Here is a 22235-nt window from a genome sequence, read left to right as displayed (position 1 = left end):
GCCTATTGTTCTGCTCTGGTATGGGTAACTGGGGCTTAAAGCTGTGCTCAGAGTCTAAATTTAGCCATTAAGTCTATTGTTGCAGCCATTTACCATTCTGAGGTATCAGAGATGGTTTATTTTTTGATTAAATTCTGATAGAAGACTTTGGAATGATCACATGTCCTTACTGTAAACCACTCTTACACTGCTGCAGTTTGTGCTGCTTCACATTGCTACAAACTTGGCATTCAGACTTGGACATTTGCTCCAGGCAATACGTGAAATACAAGATGTTAACTCAGGAGCAGCTTATTAAAATTTTGCCTTTGGTTTGCCATGGATCTGGAAGGACTTAAATCACTGTAGTTTCTAATTACTTGGTTGGTTAAAGCCTCCAAGACATATCTTCTGCTGATCCAATAGCCCAAAATGCTGTTCTATGGTTGTTGTTTTGGTATCTAAATTTGCTGTTTCAGTGTCTAAGGATGCATGGAGTGTCTGTGTAAGATAACTTGGATGGTTGTATTTCTGTGACTGGGTTTATTTTTACGAAGCACAAAGTAAACAAAAGTTCTGAGTACTTAACCAGGAAATAGCTGAATCTGTTTGAAGGAGTAGAGAGCTGAGTTAATTGGTTCAGTTTAGAAAATGTGTTATGAGTATTTGAATTTAAACTGTTGAAGCTATTAGGGTACTGGTAATACTGGTATAGTATAAAAATGGGTACAGGTGAGTTTATAACATAGACGTGTTAAGTTTGGAAGTAAGTAATTTGGGGACATAATTAAAAAGGGGGCTGTAATTCTGTCGATGCACGACAGGAAATTAACTCCAAAATTTATGTAGAACTGTGGCAGATACTTTACCAAGCTAAACCTCAGCAGGTGATGCTTAAAAGGTATGTGCATAATTAATAACGTGGGATTGTTTTAGTAAAGCGTTTCAGTGGGGTGGTGGCAGTAGTTTAGTAGGTTATGTCTGGATCGTGCCGCACGCACATCTCTCTAGGACGGGTGTGTTGGCTTTCTCCTGAAGCTGCCGGAGTGCAGCGAGTCGGGGGCCGCGGGTACCCGGCTCGGCGGGTCCGGTGGCCGCGCTCGCTGCTCCCACCGCCCGCTGCCGCCCCCGGTGCCGCTGCCAGTGCCAGCGGCGGCGCCATTGGATGGGCCCAGAGCCGGGGAGCGGCCGGCGCCTCTCCAGCGGCCAGGCTGCGGCGGGGAGGAGCAGCGCGCTCAGGTGCCGGCAGTCACCGCACGGGGGGAGCACGGAGGCAGCGGCAGCCGCTCCAGCCGCACCGCGGTAACAGGACTCCCTAAGTATTGGACATAGCGTGAGGATGCGTGTAGGTGAGAAAGCCTCTCTATTGCTTTAGCAGGGAATTGGAGTGATTTTATACGTGCTCTGTTGCTTATAGACAAAGAGAGCAAATAGGCGGAAATTGGGAATGTAATAAAATCTAGAAGGACTTTCTGTACAGCGTGGCGATGCACGACAGGAAATTAACTCCAAAAAGAATGCTTTCTCTCAAAGTGCTGCGACAGATTTGAACATTTGGCTTTTCTAGTATCTGAAATTCCTCCTGAAGACACGGCAAGGACTATCAGAAACATCAGAGGTATCCTGGTACTTTTAAAGAGACTTAAAGCAAATGCCAGCTGAATGACCTTGGAGATAAAATTATGTGGATTCGTTAATTTTCACTGCTAGTCTTCTAGTCTCAGGAACTCTAGGATTAATGATGGTTTTGACGTTTAGGGGCCTTTCAAAAAACAAGATTGTGTACGTTTAATTACCTGCCTAATGATTCCTGAACTAATCAAGCATTTATTTAACACTGAACACAGAAGATGCTTTCTTTTAATGTTTTCTCTCTCCATAGCTGTGAATAAAATTAACAAGGTAATGTCCTGCAATTAGAAGAACGTTTTTTTAAAGCAACTATTTATTATGCAGATCATCTAATAAATACAGAAACCTTAAACCCCTGAGAAGATGAAGCTGTGCAACAGAATAATGGAGTAGTAAACAATGGCAGCTTTTCTAGTCAAATCAGCATTTGATTAGCTTCCCAGCAGAATGCAGATGGAAGTTTCTGAGCTTGTTTTGTGGGGGTTTGCGAAATGATTCAGTTGTTGCTACAGAGGTGAGCAATATCATGGATATACCTATGAACTCCTAGGTACTGATCCACTGTAGTAGATATGTAAGAGTTTTTAAAGATGATTTTTTAAAATTGCCTTGCTGAAATTAAATTCAAGAGGATTTATTTTATCTGTGGGGACGCTGAATTATGATTCTGGCATTCATAGTTGTAATGCACTATAACTGTTTAAAGGAACTGTAAATATTGACATGAGTCTCCAAAATCTATTTTTAAACGAATAGACATGATCTTCCTCATTGTATGTGAGATGTATGTTTTCTTTCTTGGGAGCCAGAGGACAAATCTGCTTCATCCCCCACCTATCTCCCCCTAAATAAAATTCATTATTCATACCCAAATAGTGGTGAGTCTATTGGAATTAACCTTGATAAAAATGTTTTCCTTACCCTTCCAATGAATAGCATGGATAAGATGGAGTATTATCTTCTGAATCAAACAAGAAAAGACAACATTAGACGATGAACTTTTTCCTTTAATCTCCAATCAGTCTGTGATTTAAACTGAGACATAAAGATTATCTCCAGTAACTACTGGTCCAGGAAACCTGCTTACTGAGGTTCCTCCTTCCCTTTCTCTCACTCTCCCCAGTATATTCCAAAGTAAATGACTTTCTCAGGAAAATAAGTCAGAGATTTCCCTCCCCTCCTTCCCTGGAAAATGAATATGTCTCTTTTGTCAGTTTTTATTTCTATTTGTTTTAGAAGTGCCTTGTATTTGCTAAAGATGGGTGAAGAGCACCTGAGGAGCTGATCAGTGGCCTTTCTCTTTCTGGCTTTTGTTTTTCTCTTTCTTTCTTTCTTTCTTTCTTTCTTTCTTTCTTTCTTTCTTTCTTTCTTTCTTTCTTTCTTTCTTTCTTTCTTTCTTTCTTTCTTTCTTTCTTTCTTTCTTTCTTTCTTTCTTTCTTTCTTTCTTTCTTTCTTTCCTTCCTTCCTTCCTTCCTTCCTTCCTTCCTTCCTTCCTTCCTTCCTTCCTTCCTTCCTTCCTTCCTTCCTTCCTTCCTTCCTTCCTTCCTTCCTTCCTTCCTTCCTTCCTTCCTTCCTTCCTTCCTTCCTTCCTTCCTTCCTTCCTTCCTTCCTTCCTTCCTTCCTTCCTTCCTTCCTTCCTTCCTTTCTCTCTTTCTTTCCTTTCTTTCTTTTCTTCCTTTCTTTTCTTTCTTTCTTTCCTTAAAGCCAAGGTGTGCCAGAGGTGATGCACTGATGCTGAGGAGGCATCAACAGCTATGGGACTCTAAACCTCTCACATGTAAGCACTGGCAGTGTCTGCAAAGAGAGACCGTGAGACGCTGAAGCACAGTTTAGCTGCTGTTCAGCAGGTTGCCTGCTCACTAAGGCTCAGATTGCACGGTTCCCTAAGCACAAAACATGAACCTGTCCCGATGGATTGATCGGAGGACTCTGAATATGAGCAGTAGTGTTATGAACATATCTGAGCACCTCTCCTGCCCTCTTGGATTTGGTCACTACAATGCAGTTGACATCTGTATCCTTGAGACAGTCGCTATTGTCTTGCTAACATTTTTTATTATTGTGGGTAACTTAACTGTGATATTTGTTTTCCACTGTGCTCCACTCCTGCATCATTACACCACCAGCTACTTTATTCAGACCATGGCTTATGCTGATCTTTTTGTTGGAATCAGTTGCTTGGTTCCTACTTTGTCACTGCTCCACTACTCAACAGGTGTCCACGAGTCCTTGACTTGTCAAGTTTTTGGATACATCATCTCTGTGCTCAAAAGCGTATCTATGGCATGTCTTGCTTGCATCAGTGTGGATCGCTATCTTGCTATAACAAAGCCTCTCTCCTATAACCAACTGGTCACACCTTGTCGCTTGAGAATCTGCATCAGTCTGATCTGGATATACTCTTTCCTGATCTTCTTGCCTTCTTTTTTTGGTTGGGGAAAACCTGGTTACCATGGAGATATATTTGAATGGTGTGCTACTTCCTGGCGAACTAATGCCTACTTTACTGGCTTTATCGTGTGCTTACTGTACGCTCCTGCTGCCTTTGTCATATGTTTCACCTATTTCCACATCTTTAAAATTTGCCGGCAGCACACCAAAGAGATCAGTGATCGGAGAGCTCGATTTCCTAACCACGAAGGAGGTGCTGCTGGGGAGACTGGGCACAGCCCCGACCGCCGCTATGCCATGGTTTTGTTCCGGATAACCAGTGTGTTCTACATGCTGTGGCTCCCTTATATCATATACTTCCTGCTGGAAAGCTCTAGGGTGCTGGACAGCCCAGCATTCTCCTTCCTAACTACGTGGCTTGCTATAAGCAATAGTTTCTGCAACTGTGTGATATATAGCCTCTCCAACAGTGTTTTCAGGCTGGGACTACGGAGACTATCAGAGACAATATGTTCATCTTGTATGTGTTCAAAAGACAAGGATGTACGGGACCCTAAACCAAGGAAACGGGCTAATTCCTGCTCCATTTAAAGAAAACTGGTGCATGTAATCAAATGCCGAGTTTTGATAGTATTTGTGGTATCTGCAAACTTGCCAGAGAGAAATGTTTACTTGAACAGCTTGCTGTGGTGTCAGAGTGAATTTAAAAGAGGCCTGGAAAAGGCAAAGGCAGCTGTAAGAAGGGTCACTGAACTCGTGTGAAATTGTCAGGAGAGCAGTTCAACAGAGATGATGAAGAAAGTCAGAAATAAAAATCTTCCAAAGGGCATGAAGTAATTAGCACATCAGAGGAAATTCCTCATAAAACGAATTAGTTACTATTTTGTATTTTCCCCCTCATAGACAAGTTGTCTTTGTGTCGGAATATACTGTAGCCTTCAGAATTTTAATACTTTCAAGAGGAAGCAATCAACACCACAATATGCAGCTATCTGTAAATTATATACTTAAGGATTGTAGTAGATACTGTAGGTAATAGTCAGCTCTATCTTTGCTCAGATATTATGTGACAATTTTCAGTTGTACAAAAATCTGCAGTGCATAAACTGGGCATGACGCTTTGGGATAAACTGGAACCTTTTGGTACAACTTACACAGAAGCTCTTCCTCTCACTTCCTTTTTTCTTCATTGCTGGCATCTCTCTATTCCACTGTGTGCAGGTGGGTGAGTTTGAGGGCACCTGTGAGGTAACCTGAGTTCCAAACCATTCTTCCTGCACGAAGCGATAGCCCTCCCTACCTGGCTGCATCTGCCCATGTACAAGGATTTCTCCAGTCACTCACTCTTTTGACCCAGTTCAATCAGTGCACAGTGTCGATGTAGTGTCCTTTAGGGTGTACTGAAGCTTTTCCTTACTGTTTCCACAGATGCTCCTAACACAGATATGGTAATGGCACACAGCAGTATGCAGCACTACTTAGAAAATTAAAACTAACTGACTTTTTTCTTTGGGAAATCTAAAGAGCTTACTGTTGTAGCTGTCAGTCTGTTGTGTGACCCTTACTTGCACATACTGCATTTTTTTAAGAGAGAACGTAAATTGTGGTATGTGCCTAATGTTTTCATAGCACATGCAGTAGGTCAATGCTACAGGATCAAAATTTTACACTTGCTTTAAGAGAAATACTTGTGTGCAGCTCTTTGTCAGACAGGTGTTCTCAGGAGGTGAACAAGACAGTTTAGTGTTAAATACAGGCCGAGCTTCAGTATGTCCTTTTGTACTGTACTGACTTTCAGGTCCACTGATGAAATCTTTTGATTTTGTGAGGGCACACATTAGGTTTGTGTAATAAATTGCCAGGGGTTCAGATGCATGCCAATCAATACAGTATTTAAATTATAACTTTGAACCAAATGTGATTTTCTTAGATGGTTATTGGCTTTTTAAAAAGGCCCAATTATTGATTATTGGTGCCTTTTAACACTGCACTATTATTCCTTCTTTCACCAAAATGCGTATGTAAAGACTGTGCCTATTACTTTTTGTAATGAAAGCTGACCATGTGTGCACACTTGTGGTTTGGCTCTAGAGCTCCCTTAATACTGTACTCTTTGTTTTGTTGAGGTTGTTCTGAACCCCTGTAAATTTTTTTAAACTTGTAAGTAAGATGAAACAATGGAATAAAGTAGCATTATGTCAATCAAACTCAGTCTTGGCATTAGTTCCCTGATTTTACACTGTGTTCTCTGGGAAAGTCCTTTTGGATTAGGACTCAAGTGAACAATTTCAAATCCAAATTTCAAAGCTGCTTATTTGATGTCTTAAATGTTTGTATTCTGGTTTCTGGCATTGCACATCTTCAAAGTAGATCCAAACATGACTTGAAACATTCTTCACGCTGAGCTGAGCACTTGCTGATATTCGGCTCTCACAGATATTAGGGAAAAATGAGTATTATCCTTTGCATGGATCTTGTAATGCTCCATGTCTACAGGAATGTATTTGCTGCCTTCTTTTAACAAATACATTTTTATTTTTGGAGGCTCTTTTGGCTCACTGCTGCTCTGTATGGTGGTGTAACCCTAACTCTTGCTACAAACATGACTTGGATTAATTTAGTTTTGTCATTCTTTTGTCATTTTTTCCTGTTTAGTAGGCTCTCAGCAGGCAAGACTTGGACAAGGAGCAATGGAATATCTTATTTCTCACAATTTACAGGGCTGGTTTCTTACCAGTAAAGTCATTTTATATCTGTGCTCTGGGGCTGGCTGCTTAGGGCTCCTGATTTTCATTAATATTTCTGGTGACAAGTTTCTATGAAACCTTCTGGAATTCAAGAAAAGTTCTAGCAGTACTTGAATTGATGTTTACTGAACCCAGGCTGTAGGTAGCAGATGTGTTGTGACTGCGGTACTGTAACTCCAGATGTGTCAAACACCTGAGCAAGCTCATTTGGCTCAGTTGGTTGAACCCTGTTTGTGTGACCTCAACAAGAGCAGTTGATGTACAGCAACTTCAAGCTTAATTTCCTGAAAATGGTGGGTCAGAAGTAGGGCTTGGCCTCAGGTGCTGCAGCACCAAGTTTGCTCCTCCTGAAGGACACAATTAGCAATATGTTCCTCTTTGCCATCATGTTTAGTGTGTGGATCCTCAGGCTGTTCTTGGAGGGAGAGAATATAAGAGAAATCCAGTACCCTGGAACCAGCTTGTAGGTTCCAAAGGTTCTTTACTCCCTCTTTAAAGTTTTTTGGTTTGTTGAACACTGGCTTCGTGTTGTTGGTGCAGAAACACTGATTTGCTTACTGGACTCTGAATTTTGGCTGCTGTAGTCACATTTCACCCTATTCTCTGTAAGTCTCCTGGAATCTTTCAAAATGAACACCCTCAGCAGATTTAAGTATTGCTTTTCTTCTTTCAGTTTCTCAGGTGACAGGATTTGACCTGGTCAGTCACATGAATCTTTAAATGTAGTATGTGCGTTTCATTTTATGGAAGTGTTTTCTAAACTCCTGATTAAAATTTTTTATTTGAGGGACGTTTTGTTACTGTTTACTAATGCTGTTTGAGGATTCCAGCTGGTGCTAAATTCTCTTCCAGAATTAGAAAGCTGAGCATTTTAATGGATTTAAAAAGTCACAGAAATTCCAGTCACCCAATCTGTCACTTCTGATTTTCGTTCTGTCATTATATAAAGTTGCATGTTGTTGTATGAAAACCTGGTTAAACAATGATATTTTAAAGCTGGCTCCTACCTTCATGTGTCTGAAGATGTTTATGGTTTAAGAAATACTTAGTAAATAGGAGACCAGAAACTGACTAAAGAAGTTGATGCGATAAACATCATTATTGATAATATAGGTAATAAAGAGGAAACAGATGTAAAATACTAAACGAAAAAATGAAGCCATATGCCTGATAGATAAGCAAAACAAATATATATATATATATATATATATATACACACAAAAAACTCCTTTATGCAGGTAGATCATGTTGTACTGTTGCATTTCTCTAGGATATTTATGCTTGCAGCATACCAGGGGCAATGTCAAGGTCGATTGCCTTACTATTTTTGGATCCTCATGTCTGCAGCCTAAGGAAAAGTCAAAAAAACTGTAATGGCAGTAAAAGAACTATGAGAAAAATATTTTTTTCTTCGCCAAATATTCTATGTGCTTCCTTATTTTCTGGCTAAGTAAATTTCTTCTTAAAATACTATTCTTTAACAGGAAAGGGAATTGTAGTGATGAAAAACACATTGCTATCTTTTAAGGTTTACTTACTGTCTTAGAGTAAGATATTCTTTCCCTGTTTCTGCTTAAGAATCCATTTTGTAATTGTACTTGGTAAAGCATGAGGTACTGTGCAAGTTTTATTTTTGTGCAGTCTTTGTTCTTCCTCTGTTGAGAAGTTGGGAAAAGTTGCTTTATTGAGCTGCCTTTCACAGGTAGCTTAGTAAGACCTTTTAAAAATAGTGGTTTTATTGGTTTTATGACTAATTTTCATTCATTATTTGACAATGAAATATCCTTGAGTACATTTAGTTTTTACACTCAGCAAAACCAGTAAAATGTCCTTTTATGGGTAAATTAACTTAGCAGTTGATATTAGAAATCGAGATTTAATGATGAGTTATTTCAATAGCTACTTCATTTCAATGTGGAGCTGTTTTATCTTTCCATATTATTGTTGTGGCTAAGCACATAAATGTACAGGTTCTTTATTTTTTAAAGTTGGTGTAGGAATGCTGGGGATCTGTATCTCTGACCCTAAGCCCAGTTCCCAGGGTGGGAGTGTCCCTTTAGCAGCTTTCCAGCTCAGTTGCAGCACTCTGGGCAGCACCACGGTCCTGGAGCTGAGTGTGCCATAGGTTCAGCAGGCTGGTGTTGCTGTGGGGGAGGAGTGTCCCTGAAGGTGGCAGTGGCCTCCCCAGTCATCCACCAGGGCCAGCTGATCTGCAGAACTTTCAGTTTTATTGTCCCTGTCACCAAAAGGAGAGGTTTTAAGCTTTGACTTCATCCCTGCTCCCTGTTTCCTCTGGCTCTTTTTCTTATGAGCAGAATGGTGCATCTTTCTACTGAAGAACTGAATTTGATTGATTTTGTTAAGTTTTTTTTCACTGAAAATTTTCATGTATGTCATTTGAGTGGCCAAACCAAACACTGCTGTGTTAACCAGGTGCCAGTTAGTTTGCAGACCTTTCCAGAAATGGCAGCACCACTGAGATAGTTTTTTTCCAGTCATTTGCACCATTACCTGGAACATTGCTTAAAGATAGCACTTTCCAAAGATTGCATATTTTTTGCTAAATCAAAATGGAGTTCAAGTAAACCTGATGCCTCTCCCCCCCACCATTTTACATAGACATATATAATTTTTTCTAAGTATGCACTGAATTTATACATGGATCTCATCATTTTTAACCAAAGCCTATGCCATTATTGTTGATGGGATGAAAGTGGTGTAGAAGGGTATTTAAGAGGAGCTTCCTACACACAGATTTTTCTAGTCATTCTGTAAAGAAATTATTCCTTTCCCCATCTGATATTAGGACAATCCTCTGAGCTCCATGAGCTGTAAGTGCTAAAGGAGTGGGATGTGAATGGAGAAGAAGCTGTTAATGGCTCCATGCCCCAACACAGCCATGAGAAAATAGTGAAAACCCCTTTTATATCCATAATTTCTTTAGGCTCCTCCTTTGGGCAAGTACTGTGAAAGGTAGGATGAATATAAAGAAACCTTAGGGCTTTCAGCTGCTCTGATGGGTGGCTAGGAAAAGTAATTTCAGGCAGTAAAATCTTTGGGACTTTATCCCAGTTTTACACTGTTGCCAGACTGTAACCCTCTGAAGCAGACTGTGACAGCAGGGCTGCAGGGTTTCATTTTAACCAGTGCCTGACTCTGTCTAGACAAAAAGAAAATGACTGGGAGCAAAATGAAACTTTTCTAAGTGCAATGATTACCAGGGAAAAGAGTTTCTTTTTTCCTATGTGATGTTCATCCCTGCCTCAAAGCTCACAGTCTAAAATTTACAGCTGGCAGTGTTAGAAAAAGAGATAAACACCAAGGTTTTGAGAAGGGGAAGCTCAGAGATGTCAGTGTCATCGTCTGAGGGCACTTCTGCAACTTGACAGCATTGTTGTTTGTTTCCTTTAAATGAAATGTCTTCTTTTTCCCTCCTTCTCTGTATTATTTCAATAAGCCCAAATTCTTCTCATCATGGAAAAAGTCCATTTTATGAGATATTTAAATGAGGGACAGGGTAGTGGTTTGGGCAAGTATAACAGAGGGTCCCAAATTACTTGTGAAAACATGTACTACTTCAAATTTCATACACTTTTGGCAGGAACATCTTCAAACACCTGTCCCAAGTGAGGTTTCCAGTCCTTGTATCATCTCTCCAGTGTTGTTTATGCTTGTGCAAGTACTATGGAAAAGTCCTTCTTGTGGATGTTTTCTGTGATAGAATAGATTTGTTCTGCCTTAGGGAAACCTCCGGAACCTCCTCATATCTTAGTTGTTTGGGGTCATTGACAGCTATGCACAAACACCTTTTTGGGTACTGATGTGTAGGGCTTAAGCATGATGTGTAGGGCTTAAGCATGTGCCTGTCCTCTGCTGAAACTCTTACTCATGAAATTAATCCTCTACAGATGGGGTGAGAAACAGCTGAAGGCAATAATGCCTTAAAGTACCTCAGCAAGAATTTTTCAGAGCTATGGTTATCAGGGTTTTTAATGGTAAGGAAATTTGTTGTAATTAAAAAAAGAGAGATCTATATGCTGTGAGTAACGAATTGTTATTAGGTCAAGAACAGAGTAGTCCAGTTTTTATCTGTGCCCTCAACATGCCAAAAGGATCTTTGTATGAGAATTTTATTATAATCAGGTAGATTTTCAGGCACTGCAATTTTTATAGGGAGTTTTAATGCAACTGTATGTACATAAGGATTGTAAATATAAATGAAGTTATATAATGGCAAGGTTTCAGTGGCAGCTTTTTCTGCACTTCAGAATGCAGAAATTCTGAAAATTGGGGACCACTTTGTGGCTCAAGTTTGTTAAGTTCTAAGTGCATGCTGAATTACCAAAGCCAAGACAGCAAACACAGATGTTTATCCAAAACTACTTTCTCTGTAATACTAGGTATTTTATATTGTCCAGGCAATTATCTCATGTTGGCTTATGAAGATGCCTTACAGAAAAGAAAGAAATCTAACACATGTAAGCAGAACTACATGCTGTCATAATGAAATTACATTCAAGATTTTTGATTTTTCAACTCAGGACTCACATATTTTCTGTAGTCTCTTATTTTGGGAGCTCCTAAACAATTCATTATTTTTATTTTCTGGCTGTGCTTTACTTGATTTCTGGGCTTTGGGTTTTTGAAGTTAAATTTTAAATTTGCGTTTTCAATCCAGTTTTGCTGTTTTGTAGCAGTGTTCTTCACTTGACTCATGTAAAAACTTTTTTTGAGTATTGGAAAGGTCATGTCCTTGATGAGACCTGCATCCAGGTCTCATCTGAAATGTACTCAGGCTACACGTTATTGTATCTGAAAGAAGTATTGCTGTACCTTGTTTACCAGATTTCAGGTGTCTTGGCAAGAGCATCAGTGACAGATACGTTCTCTAACATCCTCTGTTGGGCTGAAACATTTGCCTCTGATTTTCTTTCTAAATGTTGCTAACTAAAGAAACTCTATTTTAATCATGAATCAATATTTTGGATGGGGTTTATGGAGATAATTTATCTGTCTGCTGTATTTCCTCTGGTTCTGATGGTGGAACAGGAAGTTTACTGCTTAAATGCTGCTTGAAGTTCTTTCCTCACTTCCCCTTCCTTTTTTGGGAAAAGTGTGTGTCTGTGATGGTTGGTCATTGATATGATTTGACTTAAGTGATCATCGTATTTTATGAAATTTGTTGCATTAGTAATGTCTGTAATTTGAAAATAAAAATCACAACAAAGTGCTCTTGCAATAATGGTATTGATTTTGTTTAAAAATAAATTATATCAAGATGAAAATTCTTTACATTGCTATAAAGACATTTGAAATGTGTTGTATATGGGGAATACCTGCTGATAATTTGGTTTGGGAAAGATTTGGATTTCCAGGGGCAGATGAAATTCAAGAGATGAAATGTAAATATTAATTCTGAAGAAAAGCAGGTCTTGCTTTTCATACAAGAATAAAATGAATTGAATCTGCTTTCTGTCACAGAATTTTGGTGTTCTGTGTGTCACCTGATAGAGATGGTAGTTTAAGGAGCCATGGCTTACCAAAAAGTGTTGAGATATTAGTAATTACAAAAATAATAATGAGATTACATCTCTACCATCACCATGATGTGCCTAGACCTTGAATCCCACCTGTAACTAGTCCATGGTAGCACAGCTGGAAGGAATTCTGAAGAATGGCAAAGGAGCTCCTTTTCTCTAGGATTTTCCAACTTAGAAAAGAGGCTTAAGTTACAGGGGAGTTTGAGAAATCTGTGAGGTTGGGATTGTCGTGGGGGACAACTGGATATAATTACCCACTATTTCTATTCTAGAAAAACAACAACAACAACAAAAAAGGTAGCACTATGAAAACAAACTGTATGTATAGTGAATCATGGGATGCATTAACTAAAGACTCTGGATGATAAAAACTGAAATGGGTTAAAAATTCTGAGAGTTTAGGGAGGAGTGTGTCTTTGTATGTGTGTGTAAGGTGGCAGTGGGGGAAGTATCAGTATCATCAACTGTCTCCATCTTTTTTTGCTATGGAAGCAAAATACCTTCTGGAAAACCACCAACAAAGCAGTTGTGAAGGGGACTGTATTGCTAGTTCTGAGATCAAGTATTTAGGGATATGCTTTTGCTTTAAAAAAAAAATTATAGTAGATTGGAGCCAAGCTATTATATAGGCAGTCATAGCAGAAAGGGCTTTTTAGCCCTATGAAAATACAGGATTTTATAGAAGCCAAAGGGATACTGCAAAAGCAGGGGTGCTGACTCTCCACGAGGGTAAGTTGAGTACCCCAATCAAATTGCAGTTGGTTCAGCAGAAGTCCAACAAGTCCTCCCCTTCATCATGCCATTGGAAAACTTGTTGTATCAAACCTATAGGATAAAAGAAAGGGCAAGGTCTGCCATAGTGTATTCAAAAAGGAATAAAAAATCCTTGATAAAATCTCTTTGCCCTGAGAGCCTGTTGTAGCTGATGACACATAGTTTGCGGTTCCCAGCAACTAACTGGTATTTTCTCAAGTATTTCTGCAGTCCCCAAAATTAATAATGAAGAACAGCAAAGTCAAGGCAAGTACCCTAATGAGCTGTGATGAGGATCCAGTCCAACAACATTGGTCCACTCCTAATCAGCAGAAAGTTACCTGTTTTCTGAAGTGATGTGTTACCTATTGAGAAATAAACCAGCACTCAAACTAGATCTGGAAATAACTATCACTGATGTATTTATAGAACTGGAAACAGCTCTGCCTGTCAGCAGTTCTCCAAAACTATATATCTTTTTTAGAGAGGAAGGCTGTTCCATCCTACTCTTTCATTTTAAAATTGCATCAGTTAAGATAGTTCACCCCTAATAACATTTTCTCAATTGCTTTTAAAGCCAGTATTGATAGTTATGTTCTGTGAATAAAATGTGATTTTTTTTTAAGGTGCATTCTTGGTCTGTCCTTTGCTAGATTTGAGTGCCTAAATCATGAAGTGGATTCTCTGTCCTCTAGTTTTTTTCCGCTCCATGTACTCCTGCACATTCAGACTGGCTTGAATCATCTTTCTCTTTTTGATGTTGTGGAAAAGATGGAAAAATGTCAGGCAGAATTGCAGTTTTAGATGTTAGTGTTTAAGTTATTTTGATGACCGAGTTTGTCTTTTTCATTTTCATAGAGTACAATTTCTCATCATGCTTGAAGAAGCCAGCAAGACCATGAGTATTTTTGGTTTTTTCTTATAGAGTAATTATTATTTGAAAAGAAAAGTGCTTGTACAGAAAATTTTGAAGTTTCAGGTAGATATTTGGATTATACTATAGGATTTTTTTTCGCCCTGTTACTATACTGTAAGTATTGTTGTCATTGCCAATTTAAAATACTGAAAAAGGAAGATGTGAGCACTGTCAGGCATTTCTAATATGTCTCCTAACAGTGTTTGCAGTCTAAAAATAATCAAAACATGGCAATATTTTTATCCAAAAGCATTTCTGCAGCTTTTAATTATGATTGCGTGTTAGTGTTGTTAGTTACGTACATTTTTAGAGAAATCAAGCATAGTACAGGTGAATATAACTTAGTTATATTCACCCATCATTTCTGCTGCAAGAAAATTCCCATTCCCTTAGGGAAACCTTGGAACTTTAAGGAAGTTCGACTCAGATTTGTATATTCGGCCTAACAGTGATATGGCAAGCCCCAAACTCCTGATTTTTCTGCAGCTACACCCAGGAGTCACTAGATCTCCTTCCCAGTAAACCCTGGAGTGAAGCAGGAGCGTTGCTAATGAAACAAATGTGCATCTGTGTTTGTGTATTCAGCTGGAGACAATATGTTAACATATATACCAAAAATCCCATTTCTCATCTCTGGTAAAAAATACTGCTAAAAAAATCATAGACCGTAAAAGAGGAAAGGGAGAGAGCACTTAGCTCTGGTGTGCTACATTGCAATTCACATTTTCTGTCTATTTTTGCAATAAGCAAATTGACAGGCAGGATTTGAAAACAGCTTTATATTTTCATGTGTGTAAAAACACTAGTTCTAGGAATATTATGCTATAGTATTTCACACTTGTAAAAATAAACTCTTTAAATATAGATTGTTGTGGTAAACACAGAACAGCTCAAATAATATACTTGAGCTTTACTTTTAAAAACTTCGTATCTCTGCTTTGTATCTCCAAAGAGTTTGGCTAAATTTTATCTTAGTTTCTTTGTCTTCTCTTTCCCCCTATTGCATTGCTTTGAGTTTTTAAAATTTAACAGGATATTTTCATTTTTCCTTGAAGTGAAATATGGCCATATGAATACAAAAGGCATGAAACCATTCCATTTCTAGATGAAAAATTTTGTTGCTTTCATCTGCTACTATCCAGTTTGTCTGATGGGCTATTTGAAAATTCAGAATTAGAGTTGGAATCTCAACTGCTATAGGGAGTATGTGTGGGACTTTTCATGGAAAACCTTCTATTTATATGAGACTATAATCTTAAAAGCAGAAAACTGTTCTGTAACTGTTTTATGGTGTGTAGAACTTTTCTTAGATATTTGCTTCCTTGGCTGCTGCTGCAAGAAGCCTTTTTTCATCCTGTGAGAACTTTGTGCATAACAGGAGGTTGTTAGCCACACTTCAGTTTATTATTCTTCTGCCTTAATTGTCCACAACAAAATAACTTCATGCGTTTAAATCAAGTTCAGGTTGTGGCTTTTGCTGTTAGAACTGGACAGAATGATTTATCTTGATTCAGTCTCTTCATTTCTTATGGTTCTTTGCAGCAGCATCTCTGGCAGTGTTTGAGTTGACCTGCTTTCTTACTAATCGTTTCCTTCCAAAATTAGGGCAATATTAGCATATATTGTGTTATATTTAGATTCCATTCTTCTTGGAGTTTGTAGAATTCACAGTCAGATTTAGAATGGGAATTCAATATTTTGTACCATGGAATTGTATCCTGGTTTGGTAACTTTCATTTTTTAGGCCTGGTTTGGAAAATTGGTAGCAAAATCTTTGCTCTGAACCCTAATAAAAATACATGGTGATAATATTTATAATTATTTTAGTTGTAACATTTAGAAAAATGTCACTAACATTGATTGTAGACCCAGTTCTTTACTTCTCCTAACAGTTGAGTAGTTTTGATAAACCTGCGTAACTGAAAACTTGCTTTCAACACTAATAGAAAGGGTACTTTCTTTCTTTTTGGTTTTGGTTTGATCTCTTGTTTTTAGAGCAAAAAGTATTGTTCAAATATGTATTGAAAAGCTGTAAAATTGGGCAATGTTCACACTCATTATTAGTTAGGTAACTCACAAGAGGTAATCTGTATATAGGAAAAGGGACAAATCCATTCTGAGCTAGGATGAAGGAGAATGTCCTTCTTCCTCAGCCTATCACATGCAGAGATCCCATCTGGGAGCCTGGAATGAACTCCAGATTGGGATTGGAGCTCATCCAGTTGGTGTTACTGAAACCTTGAAGCAAACAGAACAAAGCACAACCAGGGCAATCCTTTCACCAGCACTGACCCCATCAATGACAAAATGGTTTTTAATGAGAGTGATACTGCAAAGCATTAATTACCCTCAGTCAGGGTGGGAAGCTGTGGAAAGGTGTATGTTTGAAGTGTGATCAGAATATTTTGCCTAAAAACTTCACCTTATTTGTGAGGGTATTTCATTGTATGATCAAATATTGGCTTCTGAAGCAATTGTTTTTTACACTTCTGATTAGCTAATTTATTTCTCTCAGTAGGGCACAGGGTGAAAGAAAAGAGAAGCAACTTAGTTATATTCACCTTTACTAGGTTTGATTTCTGTAATTTTCTTTTTTTTCCTATGAAAATAATTTATTTAGACCTATGAAGGGGAAGATTACTTAGAAAAGCTTGTTGCTTTTTTAATTCCTAAATTTTATTACTAAAAATTTCATAGCAAAAAAACCCAACCACTAGTTGTTTGGTGGTTTCAAACAACCACTTTTTCTCCTGGTTGTGTATCATTATTTTTATCTTGAAGAAAATACCTGATGATCCAAATTTGATCTGTTCTGGCATCTTCACAGTTTCTAAGCTTATATTCTCTTTATATTGTTTAAACTTCAACTAATATTTTTTAATATTTCAGGAATAAATTCTCCATCCTGTAATATATGTAAGATAAACCCACCTACCCACCATTTATTAAGGTATGACCAATAGCTGATCCAGATAGGTTCTAGCCAATTTTGCACTTCTTGTTTTTCTCTCAGAGTTTCTGTATTCCTGGCACATCAGTAACCTCACTTCTCCTTCTCCAAACCTCAGTATTATAAGGTAGATATTAACAGAGAAAGATCTTGAAATTTAAAGGTCATTCTCAAATGGCTGTTAGATTGGCAATAAATAATCAAGAATAGCTAGGACTTTTGGAGGCAAAAATTGTATCTCATGGCTTTTAGCGCTTTGGGTATTGTGATCTTTTTTGAGGTGTAGCAGAGATAGAACAACAGTTGGGTATTTGGGGATTTAAAGGAAAATTCCCAAACACTAACTTGAAGCTCCTAAATAGACCTGGCCTGATTTTTCAGGATTACTGAGCAACCCCAAATCCTGTACAGGTAACTCAAGAACTGTGAATTTCTTACTAAAAAAAGAAAATAACCTTCACAGATAGTCTTTAAACTTACTGGGATCTGAAATATTATTATTTTCTTCTAACTCATATAGTATGTGAGGATTGTTTTTTTTAGCCAAGAGAGGAACTGCAGTTATTTAACCTAGATCCACTTTCTGATTGTTATGTTGTCTCCCTGGAACTGATGGTTATATTACTGACAGGGATACTATTATCAGTTTAATGTAATGGGCTGTTTTCATTCGTCCTATTTTTAATTCATTTATATATATATATATTTAATTCTGTATATTTTGTAATTCTTCTCTTTTTCTGATTCCCCCTTTTCCATGTAGTTGCAGCCAGGTTTTTTCAGGCTTTTCTAGCAAGCAGTGCTCCATGATTTCCTGACAGCATTGTGGGTGGAAGCAGAATGAGTGGAAGTGAGGAAGAGCTGCTGTAAGAGGGGACTGAAACTAATGGAAGTTTGAATTCTTTTCAAAGGTGTGTTTAGGTGGTTCCTCCTAATAACAAGGTGTCAAAGAGCACATTTTCTGCTTTTTAGTTTAAATTGGGAACTGCAGATCTCCATGGCATGAACAATTAATACAAAGCAGTTGCAAATCAAGAAGGATTTTGATCAACAAAAACTATTTCCAAGACTCAGAGTTTTTCTCTAAAAGAAAGATTTTAGCAGAATCAAAAGCATGGGTGAAAGGTTGAACAATATGGGGGTAAATTAAATCAAATGAAACAAATGCTGAAGCCTGTGTTTGCCATTGCTTGCGCAGTGGTGGCACCCACTGCACCCTAATGGAGAGCTTGGTCTTGCTGGGCTGTGTTGCTATTACACTTATTTTTTAAGTTGGCTGTGCTCCTAAACTCAGCACTCCCACTTTGTCCAATGTCCGTGATCAATGTTAGGGTAGGTAACTTAAACTACCCTTCATCTATTAGAAATAAAATAGGAGGTAGCAAGTGGGTGAGAATAAATCACAGTTCTGCTCTGTTAGAACAGACAGCAATTTTCCTCCTATCTCTTTCCATCATCCAGGAGAGATTTCTTTTTAACTTATTGTTAATGACAAGAAGCAGAAAATATCCATTCTTTCACTCTGTTCTTTTTCCATTTCCACTGTTTACATAGCAAAACAATTCTGTTATAAATAAAATTTTTCTTAGAAGTTGGTACTCTTACATTTGTATGTGCTGTCTTGATTTGAGCCATAAAAGCCATAAAACAGGGTTAGGAAAGCATCCGCTGAAAAACAGTGCTTGGGAATACCTTGTTTGCTCAGTCCCTGGGAGTTCTTGGTATGGGGCGAGACAGCACCAGAGTGATCAGCAGCATCTCTTGGCTAAGGAATGAATCAATGTCATTAGTGGGCCAGGTATGTAACTTCGTTGAGATGAATAATACATTTTTTAAAAATTAAGTTTTAGAACTCCATTTCTTAATATTGTCCCCAACAATCACATAATTCCAAGCTTTGATGGGACTGTGTGAAGAAGGGCTTTGCTAGAATTGCTCCTGTTATTTTCCTAGCTTGTAGGGAGCAGGACAAGAAGGGACAGCCTCAAGCTGAGCCAGGAAAGGTTCAGGTTGGACATCAAAAGGAATTTCTTCATGGATACAGTGCTCAGACATTGGAAGGGGATGCTCAGGGAGGTGATGGAACAACTCCATCCCTGGAGCTGTTCAAGGAGTAACTGAACGTGGCTCTCAGTGCTCTAGTCTGGTTGACAAAGTGGGGATGGGTCATAGGTTGTACTCAATGATCTTGGAGGTCTTTTCCAACCTAATTAATTCTATAATTCTGTGAAACTGAAAGCTTAGCAAGGGCTTTCTCAGGAAAGCTGTCAGTGCGTTTCTCAGGATAACCAGACAGGCTGATTTCCAGAGTTTGGAAATTTTCCTCCTTAAAGTGTGAAAACTTCTGCTTCTGATGAGGCTGCATTTTCTACAGATCAACCCCAAAAATACCTTGCAACAAAAACCAATAGGAAAAATCTTACACTGACATTAGCGACAAGTTTGTCCCCACAGAAATAATTTGAAGAATCAGAAGAGTGTGTGAAAACTCCATCTGGGGAGTCAGCTTTCTTCGGAATGGGCCTCTGTAAATTTTGTGTAAAGCAGGGAAGCATTCAGCAATTCCTTTTGTTACAGTCAGTGTTCTAAAATCTGACAGATGCTGCAGCCTCTGGCAGAGGTAACTGGATGCTCTGTCTGAACTGAGTGTCATATCATTATAGAAGAAACGATCTACAGTGAAAAATGAACTTTTGGATACCAACTTAACCACACTTACCAGGCTTCCAGGTACAGTTAGTTACTTATGGCATTTCTAGGTAGATAAGAGGATGTGAATAATATCCAATCTATATGATTAGGGCAGTAAAATTCTAGTAAGAGTCTAGGTTGTTAGTGCAGGAAATACTGGTTCACCACTACGTATAGCTTTCTAAAGCCTGAGTAAAATAGCAGGATAATTCTAATACTTATTTGGATGTAGCTATGGAGGCTTAAATCAGTGGTTTATGGAATTGTAGCATTGCTTATGGGAAGATTAAATGAGCAATAAATTGTACTGGTAGTGTATTTATGGAGAATTGGGTGGGGATGAATTTCTGACTGGAAATAAATGTAAGGCTTTGAAGCACTTTGTAGTGTAACTTATGTAACTCACGCTTTATTCAAAATAGGGAGCTGAGAAAAGATATTACTCTGAGTGGATACATCTGTGATTGCTGTAGTGATGTTCCCCAGGTGCCTTGTGCTTCAGATGATGCTGATTATTGTTAATTATCATGTGCCTTGTTATTGTTGATTATCATGTGCCTTTTACTGTCTTCTCTCTAGGTTTAGAAGCAAAGGTCTCAGTCTTCCACAAAAGAACAAGTAAAAACTTGAAGTTATCAAGGAAAGAGGAGAATTAATTTGTTTTAATAATGATTAAAACATAGCTGACCCCAAAAGTAAAAAAATGAAAGTACAAATCTATTGACAGGGCCATAATTGTGGTTCCTTTTGTGAAAGAAAATGTGCTGTATGTTCCTACATGAGAACTCATTTCAGTCTTGGAAAAATAAGAAAAGTGAATGACATAGAAGAAATTGTTGCAAGAGCAGCTTTCTCAAAGTTACCTAATTATCAAACAGAAGTGCATACACCACAACACAGAAGAAGGTTTTGGCCAAAATTTAAAACCAGACTGATTTTTGTCATGGATTTTAACCTCCCAAGCTACCTCTACTCAAGTCCTCAGGACTGTACCCCCAGAAATAAAAAAAAATACCACTCTAAATGTAGTGTTCCAGCCTTTGAGAAATATTGCAGATGGGTTTGGTAAGTAGAAAGCTAGTTATTCACAGGTACAGCAAGTATTAGCTTTGCAATCAGTGCTGGGCAGGACAGATTTCTCATGTCCCTCAGAGATTCTCCTCTTTGCAGCAACATTACCAGCTTAGCCAGGTGATAGCGTGGCTGTAAAATAATAAATGGATGGGTGCAACGGTCTGCCAGGATATCCTTTAATCCACGTGATTCTTGAAGCAGTTCCCAAAAGCGATGTTATCCAAGGATAGGCAGGAACCAAAGATGAGGGTCACGGGATTGGGTTCACAATACACAGAGAATACCTGAGGGTAAAGGTCCAATCCCGAAGGACTTGACTTTTTAAGGCAAAGGTCTCAGACCAACTGAGAATCGGGGTTAGGAATGAAATTTACTTTGGAATGTGTTAATTAACATCTTCACAGTGCCTGGTTTGCCAGGGTCTCAGGTTTATGTCTCCTATTTCAGTTGATTCAATTACCACACAGATTTGCAGAGGCGAGGATTTAGTGACAACATTAATTTTGAAGTAATTATTTTTATTTTTCTGACCTACTGGTCATAAAGAGTTTTTAGAACAGTATTTGAATGGGCAACAATTAAAAATGCCAAGTGCCCCTCTTGCTGCCCCTGGCTGTGGGTATTGGAAGGAGATCCAAACTGAGAGAAGGCTGCAGTAGGTGGGGAAGATTCATTTCCATAAGAAATGAGGCTAAAAATACATTTTAATGCATCACCAATAGTGATGTATTGGTGAAAGCAAATTTCATGAAAAGCTGTCTTAGGCAGTTAGAAGATAGCATTGTTCTGTAATTGGACACTGAAAGCAGCCTGGGGATTTTTTGCTACAAATAAAGGGGAACTGAAAAGATAAAGGAGATGTCGCAGAGTGGTGCTGAAGCTTTTACAATCAGATTTGAAACAGAATCAATACCCATGAACATTTTTAATTACAAGATGGCATGTGAGTGGTGTGAGTGCTAACATTTAGTCACTGCTATTAAAGTTACTGAAACAGAGCATGTTTTCAAGAGGAAGGTAAAGTTTTATAAAGCCTGCTCAACTGATTCAATAAAGAAACACTTGGGAGAATAAAGAGAAGGGATTATAAATATATTGAAAGTGGAGTGTATAATGGACTGCTTTTACCTGAAGCACTGCGTGAGGATTCCTCTGGACATTGCTGTTCTTAGCTTTTGATGCAACTGTTTACAGTCTACAGAACAGAAATTTAAATTACGTGACACTGAAAGCAGAAGAGAAGGCACAGACTCCACTTGAGTAGTCTGGTAGCTCCTCGTGTTGCCAAATCCCGGTCTTGTTGTTTTACTAGGAAGGAATAACTGATAGTCCACAGGTCAGAAGGAGCTTTCATCCTGCCTCCCATGTCACACTTGCCATATATTTATCCATTTGCCCAGAGGCAGACGATGGAGCCTCTGAACTGTGCTAGGCACCACTGCAGGGAACATGGCTGCAATGTGGATCATGATGACTGTAGATGGCCTTGCTTTATCTGAGATGATTTTTCAGTTTGGCCAATAAAATAGGAGGAAAATATTGCCGAGTAGGTGTCAGTTGAG

At 38.5% G+C, this 22235-nt stretch overlaps 2 protein-coding genes across 5 annotated transcripts in view; both read left to right on the top strand.

Moving 5' to 3' along the window:
- Nucleotides 1-22235, top strand: part of RABGAP1L (RAB GTPase activating protein 1 like) — a 245443-nt gene that overhangs the window by 74115 nt on the left and 149093 nt on the right. The window lies entirely within an intron of this gene.
- On the top strand, nt 1207-6209 carry GPR52 (G protein-coupled receptor 52). Of its 2 annotated transcripts, none has more exons than XM_014874708.2 (2): nt 1207-2125; nt 3316-6209. In XM_014874708.2, the coding sequence occupies exon 2, from the start codon at nt 3508-3510 to the stop codon at nt 4591-4593; it is 1086 nt and encodes a 361-aa protein (XP_014730194.1). In that variant the 5' UTR covers nt 1207-2125; nt 3316-3507; the 3' UTR covers nt 4594-6209. The 2 variants fall into 2 exon arrangements, with proteins under 2 accessions (XP_014730194.1, XP_088026506.1); XM_088170380.1 differs by having other exon boundaries at nt 1213-1328.

Source organism: Sturnus vulgaris, chromosome 9 (genome assembly GCF_052056855.1).
Source record: "Sturnus vulgaris isolate bStuVul1 chromosome 9, bStuVul1.hap1, whole genome shotgun sequence".
NCBI lineage: Eukaryota > Metazoa > Chordata > Aves > Passeriformes > Sturnidae > Sturnus > Sturnus vulgaris.
The sequence above is the reverse complement of the archived record's forward strand: the minus strand, read 5'-3'. Positions and strand labels throughout refer to the sequence as shown.

Coding starts and splice junctions, on each gene's coding strand:
- GPR52 (XM_014874708.2), top strand. CDS start 3,508: ATGAACCTGTCCCGATGGATTGATCGGAGGACTCTGAATATGAGCAGT.